Here is a 12,979-nt window from a genome sequence, read left to right on the forward strand (position 1 = left end):
AGACATGAATAAAAGGAGTCTTAAGGAAAACAAATGGAAATGTATCCTACAAAAACCCAAAACCAACCAACCAGAAAAAACCCAAACACACTGAAAAAACCCCAACCACCCCATGACAAACAACAACAACAAAAAAAAATAAAACCAACCCCAAACTAAAATAGCAAGGTAAAGCCCAGATCTGGCAGGTTACATAAACAAGCATAAGCAGCATATATAGAGACACTGATCTGAAAATCTCCTTTTTGGGAGCAGGATGTCCCACGCAAAATCCTGCAGAAGTGAAAAGTAACAGATAAAACTGAAATCTAGGACCCTTTCCATTACTTTCTATTACTGATGCTTAGGTAGAGACCTTAAATTCATTAAGTCTTCAGTATAAGAGGTGTAAAATCTGCAGAACAAACATTTTTTCTGATATTCTTATACCACTCCAAAGGCTTAAACAAAATACAACTCTTGGTATTGATTCAAACTTTCAAAGCCTGAAGTGATGAAAAGAACTGACTTTGTCTGTATACAACTTGAAGTCTAGCAATCAGCATTTGAACTACATTGATTTAATGTGGTCTGGTGACTTTAATCATGTTAGCCAGCACCAACACTAAAATGAATTGTGAACAGTTTGCCTCACAACTAGCCCTTAGTAACAGGCATTTGATACATGCCCTTTGAAATGCAATGGCAACAAGCCACATTACTCTGGATTACAAAAAATTGTTTTTATCAAAGAGAAGATACTCCAATAAAATAAAAACAGAGAATATTCAGAGATAGAGGTTCACTCTGCAAATTTAGCTAAAAATCAGTTCAGAGGTACCACACACAGAGACCATTCTAAGATGTAAGCAAGCACACACAGTCATGAGAGACCTATGGTCACAGGCCTGTGTGTATATTGCATGGTTAAAGAACTGTTGTTCCTGAGACTCAGTAAGTCCAGTCTAGAGAATTAATTATTAGATATCCTGCAATTCTAGATTTCATTTGGAGTGCAAATACAGTACAAAGGACAATCATTAGTACCCGGTCAATTCTTCTGTATAGTGCTGCCTTTGTCTCCCCTGTCTAGTCTAATTCCTCTCTTTGAAAATAGTCTCTAATCTTTATTTCCCAAAATATGAACTAATGATGCCAGACTCTTCACAATGTTTCATTTAGGATATGACTTGAGACATGAGTGAAAGTAACACCTAATAAACAAGCATTTCAACTATATATAGTAAAGAAGTACCTACCAGATGTTCTGCAAGTTCCAAAGCATTAACACAAACAGTACATGTTCATCTTATTTTCTGTTGATGTGCCAAAAGCTTAATGACATCCTCTTCAAAAGCAACATTAACACATTTTATATTATTATTATGTAATTAAATTAGTATCAATACATTAATAAACACATTTTTTATTTTGTAGCCCAATATACCTGCAAGTGATTCTTGTTGTAGCATGGCCCTTCCACAAGCTTATGAATACAAGCAGATCTACCCTACACTGTAACTGTTAATTGAGAGAGATGACTAACATACCAGTGACACACTGGTAAGTTCAGAAATGGCAGGAAGTCTGCTAACCTTACTCTGCAAGCCAGTCAATTACTGCACACACAAGGCATCAACATACAAATGAAGCCTGAATTCCTAGTTAGGAAGAAAGTTAATTGAAACATAATTTTATTTGGAAAAAATGGAAATGAATTTGAAAATACTCCCCACATCAGAATACTTGTCAACGTTGCCTCTTTTCCCTCAATTCCTTTCAGTAAACCGTTCAGTGTAAAGTATGGGGAATCCATACTTGCCATAGCACTCAACGGTATTTTAAGTTACCACCTTCCTATTTGAAGTATTAACTGTCACATAGGCTTTAAAAAGCCGAAAAGCATTTGGTTCAAATCAGCATGAACCAAAGTTACTTATTAGCCATCACATTTGCTTTTGCCAATATAAACCAGATTTTGGACATCGTATTTTAATAACTGGGGGGAAATTACGAAAAAAAAACTACAGACAATAGTTTTAAATAAAGCTATCAACAGACATTTGAAATCCACAAACTGATATATGAACAGTTCTATTCATAGAGGGTCAGGAAGATATCTGATTGATCAAACGTCATACAAGTATTAAATGTATTACTCTGGAAAATTTAATCTTTCTAGACTGGACTCCATTTCTTAGTATCTTCTTCCTTCAGAGTTAATTATTTAAACAACCTACTCAAATTCTTCTTGATTTACATCTGAAGGTTGGGGTTTTTTTTGCTCTGCTCACAGAAAAAGTCCCTATGTGTGTTCTACTCAATACAAGACCACCAAAATACACTCAAGTTGTCTAATAAAACTCCTGTCATAATTAAAAAACAGCCATAAAACTTATAAATTCAGTATCCCAATACTACCCATGAATGCCTTTTTTTTTTTTTTTTTAAAAAAAACACAAAATACTGAATTGCACATAAGAGCCTTCTTTGAGTCTCTTCCAACTAACCATGTCCTACAATGTAAGTCTTCTACTGATGTAACAACTCTCCATCCCATTAAGAAAACTACACTAACATGCAAAATAGTCCACTTTGTTCTGGGAGTGTATTTGCTAAAATAATCATTCTACTCATTGACTGGGCATGCCAACATTAAGACAATTCTTTAAGTAAAAAAGTTTCACTTTAGCTCCAGTTTAATTTTAAAATCAGTTTTACTCCTAACATAGAAGTAGCCATAGACCCCACTCTTCTGCAAGGATGGAGGTGGCAGACTACATTCATTTGCTTTTAGCTCTTTTGTGCCAGCCAAGCATAATGCTAAATGAATACGGAAACCTAATGAGGAGGAGGACAGTTACAGAGAATTCCTCAAGGAGTATACCAATGAAGATTGGTCATCTATTCATCAGGTGGCCATCACACAGCTTACTGACAATCGTATCACATGGATTTCTGCTGAAAATACTGTTCCTAAAGAACTATGCACAGACTTTTAAACAAAATAAGAAAACAAAGATTCTCAAGTGTTCAAAAACATGAAAAAAGAAAACCATTATTTCCACATCCCAACTTTCCACATTTTACTTATCAGAAGCTGTAATACCAGCATAAATGTTTTATTCTTTTAAAAAGTCAATTACCCAGTTTCAGAGGCTTACTGAAATTGTAAGAGATGACTAATAGTGAGACGTAGGGGTTGCAAATCATCTCAAAAATTACTTACAGTAGGTTTTCCAGCTTTCAATAGAATTGAACATATAATGCATGTGTAAATTGATATAAATGCTTAAATATGTAAAACATAAGCAAATATAAATAAAACACATCCAGATCAATTTGAATCACAAAAACCCCATGAATTATTACAGCTGCCTCCAGCACTCTCAGGAAATGTAAAATGTCTGACCCCTAGCCAAGTCAAAACACCATAAAAACTGTGCTCTGGAATCAAAGTATGGCATTACAAAGTATGACGACGTTATTTTCACTTAGTGATGACTGGTAGACAAAAAAGCCCCGAACTATATACTTTACATGATATGTAGAGATTTTATGAGTTGGTCAAACAAGTCTTACCCCAGCAGAATTTTAGCATGAACCTCTTTGTTAGTCCTTGAGATTTCTCTCAAAGAGGTAATTTCTGCATCAAACCAAAATCCTCTTTCTTCTGGAGTCTCAACATTGTAGTTCACCATCACCACATCACCCACTTTTAGTTCACTCCACTTCAGAATGGTTCTTGCTCGGGGTCGAAGATTCCTGGTCTCCATTTCTATAATGCCATTCTCTGGGTACCTTGAATAGCAAGACCAACAACAGTAAGTATTACTCCTCTAACAGCAACTAAGTAGTAAGTCACAGACATTTTTTGAAAGTACAAACTTTTAAATGAGCTTTATCTGAAACATGAAACAAAAAAAATCTAACCTAGTACCCCTTTGAAAATATAATTTCCATCTAAACAGACCAGGAATGTAACTCATCTCAGAAGGCTTACAAAAAAACCAAAAAATGAACAGCACCCATGGGTTTTCTAAAAAAAAAAATCTGTAAGCACTTGATGAGCTTTTGATTAGAATGCAATCAGTTCAAAGGTTTTGGCACACACATGGCCCCAGATTGCTCCCAGTAAAGTCAATACACCAATTAAACTTACAGTGAAAAACTAACAAAGAATAAAACCTATGTTTTCCAACTCAGCACATTTCCAACTTAGCTTTGTTTTAATACATTTGCTCAATTTCCACTAACTTCAATAACACATTCACTCAGGACAGTTCTTGTTAAAAATTTGACCTTCAAACACAGCGTATCAAGTTCATGTGGTGAGCACAGTCCAAGTCCGCATTCCATGCAAAATGGTTAACAAAACCAGTCTAACTACAAAACTTAGTAAATAAGAAACAGAACTAAGACTCTTAGTGAGATACATTAACATATTGAAAATGTTTCCCTGTTTCAATTACAGGGAAAAAAAATCTAGGAAGATAAATGTGGGAATCCTTCCTTCTTTTGACAACATAATTATCTTGGTAAGATCTACTAAGGAATGCAATATTGAAATGAATACTTTACTAAACCATAATTAAGAAACTTTGGTTATTTTACATTAAAACTTGATGACTTTACACATCTTGGGTATAATGTTACCCAAAACTTGGAATGATTTATAAGAAATTGTTTTCTTCTCCTGTGTTGGTATATGTCACCACAGCACACACACAAAAATCAGTGCATGATTTCAGAAGCTCCAATTCATTTCCAAGTTGAGAAAGACTCAGCAGAAGATAGTGATACTTGACAGCACTAAACTAAAATCTCAGGGCATGAAAGAAAGATTTTAAGATTTCAGATGTCAACTATTCAGTTTAACACCACAGACCCCTTTAAATGATCTGTATAGGGAATTTAACTCAATGATAGCCAAGCACATGCGATGGAAAAATAGCACAGTGTTGAAATTTCACCCCCCACATTAAATTTGCTCAGCTGGAAGCAAATGAAAGCTGTATTTAAAACTACAACCTACAATGAAATGCAATGAATATGTACATATATACGATACTTACAGATAGTTACAATTATTAAACAGCACAAGAACCCCCCTGGCCAAGGACCAGGGGAAGCTACTAGCTTCTCCCTCCCTGCCTCCCCCTTTTCCTCTGTACAAAAGGGACAAGAGACAGAAGCATAGAATAGAATAGAATAGACGAGGTTGGAAGAGACCTTCAAGATGATCATGTCCAACCTATCATCCAACACCACCTAATCAACTAAACCATGCAACCAAGCACCCTATCAAGTCTCCTCCTGAACATCACCAGTGATGGTGACTCCACCACCTCCTCGGGCAGCCCATTCCAATGGGCAATCACTCCCTGGGTAAAACTTATTCCCAACCTCCAGCCTAAACCTCCCCTGGTGCAGCCTGAGACTGTGTCCTCCGGATGTTCTGGTGCTGGTTGCCTGGGAGAAGAGACCAATCTCTGCCTGTCTACAACCTCCCTCCCTTCAGGTAGTTGTAGAGAGCAATCAGGTCACCCCTGAGTCTCCTCCTCTCCAGGCTAAGCAACCCCAGCTCCCTCAGTCTCTCCTCATAGGGCTTGTGTTCCAAGCCCCTCACCAACTTTGTTGCCCTTCTCTGGACACACTCCAGCAAGTCAACATCCTTCCTAAACTGAGGGGCCCAGAACTGGACACAGGACTCAAGGCATGGCCTAACCAGTGCAGTGTACAGGGGCAGAATGACCTCCCTGGTCCTGCTAGCCACGCTGTTCCTGATGCAGGCCAGGATGCCATTGGCCCTCTTAGCAGCCTGAGCACACTGCAGGCTCAGGTTCAGCCTACCATTGACCAGCACCCCCAGGTCCCTCTCTGCCTGGCCACTCTGCAGCCACTCTGACCCCAGCCTGTAGCACTGCATGGGGTTGTTGTGGCTAATGTGCAGAACCCGGCACTTGGATGTGTTAAATCTCATGCCGCTGGATTCTGCCCATCTGTCCAGTCTGTCAAGGTCCCTCTGCAGAGCCTCTCTACCCTCCAGCAGATCAACTCCTGCCCCCAGCTTGGTGTCATCTGCAAATTTACTGATGATCGACTCAATGCCCTCATCCAGATCCTCAATAAAGATGTAAAAGAGGATGGGGCCCAGCACTGATCCCTGGGGCACACCACTAGTGCCTGGCCGCCAGCTGGATGTGGCACCATTCACCACCACTCCAGTCAGTTCCTAACCCAATGCAGAGTGCTGCTGTCCAAGCCATGGGCTGACAGCTTGGCCAGGAGTTTGCTGTGGGGGATGGTGTCAAAGGCCCTGCTGAAGTGTAGATAGACTACATCAACAGGCCTCCCCACATCCACCAGACGGGTCACCTGATCATAGAAGGAGATCAGGTTGGTCAGGCAGACCTGCCCTTCCTAAACCCATGCTGGCTGGGCCTGATCCCTTGGCCATCCTGTAAGTGCTGTGTGACTGCACTCAAGATGACCTGTTCCATAATCTTACCTGGCACTGAGGTCAGGCTGACAGGCCTATAATTCCCTGGCTCATCCAACCGGCCCTTCTTGTAGATGGGCACAACGTTGGCCAGCTTCCAGTCCTCTGGGACCTCTCCAGTGAGCCAGGACTGATGAAAAATGATGAAGAGCGGCTTGGCCAGCTCATCTGCCAGCTCTCGCAGCACCCTACGATGGATCCCATCTGGTCCCATGGACTTGTGGGGATCCAAGCTAACTACCCCTTCCTGGAACAGAGGGAAACTATGCTGCTCCCTGGCTCCATCTGCCAGCTCTGCAGGCCAGCTGTCTGGAAGACATTCTGTCCTGCTACTAAAAATTGAGCCAAAAAAGGTGTTAAGTACCTCTGCCTTTTCCTCATTCTTTGTTACAACGTTCCCCTCCGTGCCTACCAAGGAGTGGAGGTTGTCCTTGCCCCTCCTCTTGCCATTAATATATTTATAAAAGCAATTTTTGTTGTCCATCACAGCTATGGCCTGTCTATAAGCTCTAAATGGGCTTTTGCCTCTGTAATATTTTTCCTACATGACCTAGCAACATCCTTCAACATTTCATTGGTTACCTCTCCTTCCTTCCAAAGATGATACAGCCTCTTTTTTTCCCCTTCAGTAAAAAGATGCTAGACTACAACAATGACGTTCCTTTTCTGGTAGCGTGTGTAGACGAATTCAGAAACTTCCATTCACTTGACTAGCACTACATAAGGTCACAGTACAAATTTAAGTGACAAAAGGAAAGCAAGTCTGCTGCTTATAAACAATTGCTATCAGAAGTATTCACTCCTTAACAAACATTGCTGAGGATGACATATCTTAACTTGCATTTCCATCATGCAATTAATTATTGGTATTTCAGCAAGAGCACTCATGCCTTACAGTCAGTACATCTTTATCAAACAGCACTGTTCAATTCTGACAGCAAAATCCTACTCTTAGTAGTAGAAGTATGCCTCTGTCACTTTCCAGAATGTCTTCCTCTGGTAAGAAAGATCATTTCAAGGCCTTGAGGAAAAACACAGTGCAACATACATGACTACATAAAGAAATACTAAATCTACTGATACCAACAGCATGAAGCTCTGACATAGACTACAGACTTTATCAGGGTGTATTTAAAGCCCACTGATGTGACTTGAGACATTTTAATCAAGTTCATTTTCATTGATTTACACCCCTTATTAAATTTCAATACACTAGTTTGCTACTACAGATTTAGGGGAAGTGTGGCAGCTAAACTTTGTTCTCCATAATGCAGATATCTCAATTGTGCCTTAAATTCATGGTACAATTTATCAATATTTCTTGTTCTAAGAAAGATGCACCACAACAATTTAAAGGTGGCTGTACTTTTAGATAAACTATAGAGAAAAATGTCTATTTTACTGAGTGTTCTGAATAGGCACTGAATAGGACAGTTTCTTTGAGCTATTCGTCAGTTCCAGTCATCTTACAACAAACCTTTCCTGAAGTTTGGAGAAGGCAGCAAGTAGCACACAGTAAACATTCAGTTTACTCGAACTTCAAAGTAAAAACAGGGCTTAAATAGGAGGAAACTTAAAAAGGTAGGTAAAAAATACACTTAATTCATGTATGCAGTGAAGTAAGACGTACATGAGATGAGTGGGATTATAAAAATAACCAATACATATTGGTTCAAGTGTCACTGTAAAAGAAAAACATTAAAAAAAAAGTGTGACAAAACAATTAATACTCATTAAATTTAATTTCAGTCTGAAAAAAATCTATTATTTTTAGAAAAGAAAATCCATTCAGGCTCTGTTTTCTCTGACAGACTTTTGGACAAATACATATTTTACTTAATGATTAAGAAATATTGTTTTCCCAAAGTCAGATTTATGTTACCTTTTGCACTCCTATACAACTCCCTACTGTACTGCTAGGGAAATTCAAAGATTTTGTTAACAATGACTTCATCTACGCTCCTGGAAGTATCTGATGAAAGAGCCAAAAGAAGATTGCTTATCTGCACAACTAGAACAAGTTCATTTACCAGAAGAAAACACCCAAAATCCCCTTTCATAGCTAGAAACTAACTGCTTTGTAAAGAAAGAAAGGGAAGAGAACACTGAATTAATTTTTCTTGTTATTGACTGGTTAGAAACTTAAGCCCAGCAACTTTGGCAAATCAATGATAACTCACAAAAGGATGAGATGTTCCATGTCAGAATACCGTATTTCTACTGCATGAGGTTCCAGACACTGAACGTTTTGCCGCTGTGTCTTTGCACACAGAAATGTGCTTTTATGGACGTGCATGAATACTAGCAGATAGTTAATCACTCATATTTTTCTGTTACTGGGATGTCAGGCAGAACAGCAGAAACATCATTTGTCATATGATTCTGAGTTAAGCTCAAAATTGGAATCACACTATGTGTATTAAGCAGAGCATATCTATTCCCTGTAAGTAAACAGTACTTTCGAAGTACACATGCCTTTGAATGTATCCAATGCCACAATTTACCTAAGTATGGAAAAAATACACTCAGGTTAAAAACTGCCACAACCTAAAATTAACGTTGTTTACAAAAATCCAACATTTGACTTAAAACCAAATTTCTTAAGTGTGCAGTAATAGAATTTAAATACAGTATCCAAAAAAACGGGATATGTGAACTTGTGTTGATAAACTAAAACAAAGAGAACAAATAGAATCTTTTCACAAGCATCAAAAATTAAGTGAAATACTCAATCCAGCAAGCTGTAACAAAGGACTACTGTTAGACAGGAATGTCTGCTGAAAGGGTTTTCTTATTTATTGAATCACTTTCAAAATCCTAAGACAGCCCTCATGAGAAAACAAGAAAAACAGAAAAGCCTTCTCACAACAGTGTTCTAATTAGACTAGCATTACATTTGGTACAGCTTAAATGAAGATTTTATGACACAACTCAACCCTTAAAACTACTGAAGATATTTTTCTGGGTTTTCCATGTTTTTCATGACACTTGGCACCTATATTGAGAAAACCAGATATCACAAAAGTATGTATGATCGTAACAGTTTAACAAATACTGCCTATAAGAAGTCTCATGTTCATTAAGTTTTATTTCCCTTAAATTTATTTTTTTCCCTGTATTATTTACAACTGTAAACATTAACACTAGCATAGCAGGAATTTCTTAATATTTCCTATCTGTGTAGATAGTTTCCATAGCAAAGAATTAAACACAAAGTAAAAATTTCAGTTTTTCTTGGCTAGGGTTTCTGCTGAGTCCTAAAATGCTCAAATACTCAAAAACATATTACCTCTCTGTCAGAATACACACAGCTTAATTTGCTGAGAACTTGTTACATAGCCTTCAACAGGAACTGAAAAAATGAAGTTCGTGAAACAGGATTTTACTATCTCCTCCCCCTGCTAGTATAGTACAGAATTGACAGTGCAGATGTGCAACAATTTCTTAGATTTTTATTTTTCAATATAAATAAAGTGAAAATATAATTTGTTTTTCTAATATACACTCAGAAGAGTAATTAAAAAAAAATAAGAGGTTACAAAAGAAGAAAAAGGAATGAACTGAGGAAGTCATCTGATTAAGAAGGTAAACCTCAATATAAATTACATTTGCATCACTACCACTCCCTGATGATTTGCTACCCAAGTAAATAATAAGCATAATTTTGCTGTGGCATTTTGAAAAGGTGAATGACACTATACTGGATGAGCATCTAAGCCACAATTACAAATTAAGAGAAAAATAAATAAAAATAATTTGGATAACACAGCTGTGTGTTTGCCTTGCCAAATGAAGACCAGTAGGTCCGATAATTTGCCACTACAACTAGCAGCATATTTCAAAACACACCTCAGCTGGCAACAAACAATTACAGAATTAAGCATCTTGAACACCAAGAAGCTGTATTAATAATCTGAAAAGAATTGTGTTACTTTCCTATTGATTTTAGCTCTAAGTATTAACCTCTAAATTTACACTGTTGCATTGTGTGGACAACACGGATACTCTGAAAGAAGACAAGCTGCAAACAGTATCAAAACAGGAGTTTAGAAGTTGCAAGAATTACACACAAGGTTGAATTTTTAGTACAAAACCTTTATATACTGAGTCTAAATATTGTGAATGCAATAAAAACCATGATTACTTCCCTAGTTAGCACACAGGGTGACAAGTCACACAATTACTGAAAGCTTGTTTGGTTTGGGTTTTTTTTAAAAACCCCTTTCCTCAGGTGTTTGATTCTGTGACTGTACAAGATGAACACTTAACAGCAATTTAAGTTAAAAAAAAAAAAAAAAAAAGAAGAAAGTAGAAGTTCAGCCACACTCTCACTGACTGCACTTTTTTTGCTTGGTTGTGGGTTTTTTTGTCAGAGAACTGTTAGCTTTGAAGGTGAAAAAAGAAGTCTTAACTGTTGATATTTCACTTGTTCTCTCAAACAACTACTAGGGCTGCAAAGCTTCCCTCCCTCCATTTCATATGCTTTCCGAAAAATGCACGAGAAACACTTCAATTTTCTCTTCAAACCATTTAATTTTCAGTTTGCAAAATGTGCCTGCATCCTTTGAAACTGGAGACGTGCAGTTAATGCCAGTCATCAAGCCCCTGAGATTGTAATACACAGATTATGCAGTCTGGAAATCCACCACTAACAGGAAATTAAAAGTAATAGTATATGACTTGCTCCCCCAAAATACTTTCAAGTGTGAACTAACATGCCTAGACAGACACATCTTAGTGGCCCTCTTTTTCTAATGAGGATGTAAAGAATGAAGACTTCTATGTGACTTAACATGTCTCCTTGTTTTGGCATTGCCTAATAATCAAAATGAGAGAAAGCTGAGTAAGTAGAACTAATCAGTAATATAAGAAACAAGAAACTAACATGCAGCTAGGAGAGGTGCTCCAAGTAGCCATTCAGACCAATTATAAAAAAAGGTTTGTTACTGACAGAAGGTTGGACAAAACAGAACTACCTTCATCACATACTTTCACTAACACTGCTCAAAGCATCTACCTCTCAAAGAAACAGTGATTTTCTGTCCTGCTCACACTGAGCAGGCAGCACTAGGGAAATTAATTTGATCGGCACAGTGGCACAAAAAACAGTAATATATACTTAATACTTTTTAGATATATTAGGAAGCAAAAACTCTTCACTGTACAGCCACAGAACCACCTAATTCAGTGCAACCTAACTAACAGATATACGTAGTTGGGAAGTAAGGTAAGAGGAAGATGCAGTGGACATTTCATCTAACAATGGCCCACACTGTATTTTGGCCTCCAAAATCAATTTATCAGTAGTGACACCTGTGTGAATTTTCAAATAATTATATTAAATCCCAGCCTACTACCTTTGAATACTTCACATTAAAACTATCCCAGAAAACACACCTGCTAAACAAGTCTAATCTTCAAATCCTTCCCTGAGAATAGCAAGCTTAAGACTATTTTCCTCTTGATGATCTCTTCAGCTAAGAAGACATTTTCAAGGAGAAAGTGAAATTTTTTCTAGACCAGACAGTACTTTGAACTTTTCTTTGCATTTCCTCTTTTGGGCTTTCAAGCTATCAAACTGTGTCTTGCATGTTACTTACAGCACACAGGATGACTAAATTTTTTTAACTTTGTCACAACACAGTGAAATTCTGATTTTTCTTAATATATATGTGTATACATACACATGTACATGCACACATTTTTAAAGAAAATGCATATTTCTGCATAATTATTTTTCAAAGGGTAATTATATTCTGGACAACAAATGAAACTCTTTTGGCCTGGATAATGGCTACAGCAGGACAGAGCAAATAAGAGGACTAGACTGTTACAGTCTTTCAAACAAAATGCTGTATTTCTTTCATTTTGTCTCCTGCCTTTATAAAAAGGATGATTAGTAATACCTTTAGCCTTCATTTGGAACTGTTTCTCCTCACATCACTTTCAAGGTGAACTTCTCCTACTGTCTGCAACCCTGATTAGTCCTGAATAAATAGAATAGATGTGTAAGAAAAAGGTTAAAAAAAATTAATAAATAAAAAAATAAATAAATAATCTCAACAGCGAGAAACTCCCTTCTTCTCCTGAACTTAAGGCTTTTCAAAGCTCTTACAACACAAAGTAATATAGGAATAAATGTTTTGCAGTTGAATATAAGATGTAGGAAATTAATAAACTTAAAAAAAAACAAACAAAACAAACAACTTCAAGTAGGATCCCTCCCAACTTTTTTCCTCCTGTTTTTTTCACCTTGCACTATTCCCCATCTGTCCAGATATAAAGTTTGTTGCCCAAATTTTCCTATTTTTATATCTCTTTCAGCTAGCATCAGACATCTATATCCCTACATGACTGAAACACTTCAGAAGGAAATGGTAGAAAAGAGCCAATATTATAAACACCTCTCAAGTGGAAGTACACACACACCCCAAAAAACACCCCAACAAACCAAAACACCCAAAATGATTCAGACAGGTGCATCAAGTTTATGCAACA

General features: G+C 37.3%; 1 protein-coding gene across 2 annotated transcripts in view; it reads right to left on the minus strand.

Moving 5' to 3' along the window:
• UHRF2 (ubiquitin like with PHD and ring finger domains 2) overlaps positions 1–12,979 on the minus strand; it is a 96,864-nt gene that overhangs the window by 54,154 nt on the left and 29,731 nt on the right. For both annotated transcript variants that reach the window (XM_009902886.2, XM_054178780.1), the window contains exon 4: positions 3,562–3,780. In XM_009902886.2, coding sequence (XP_009901188.2) covers positions 3,562–3,780 — 219 coding nt within the window. The remainder of the gene's footprint in view (positions 1–3,561; positions 3,781–12,979) is intronic.

The sequence above is a fragment of the Dryobates pubescens genome, chromosome Z, assembly GCF_014839835.1.
Source record: "Dryobates pubescens isolate bDryPub1 chromosome Z, bDryPub1.pri, whole genome shotgun sequence".
Taxonomy (NCBI): Eukaryota; Metazoa; Chordata; class Aves; order Piciformes; family Picidae; genus Dryobates; species Dryobates pubescens.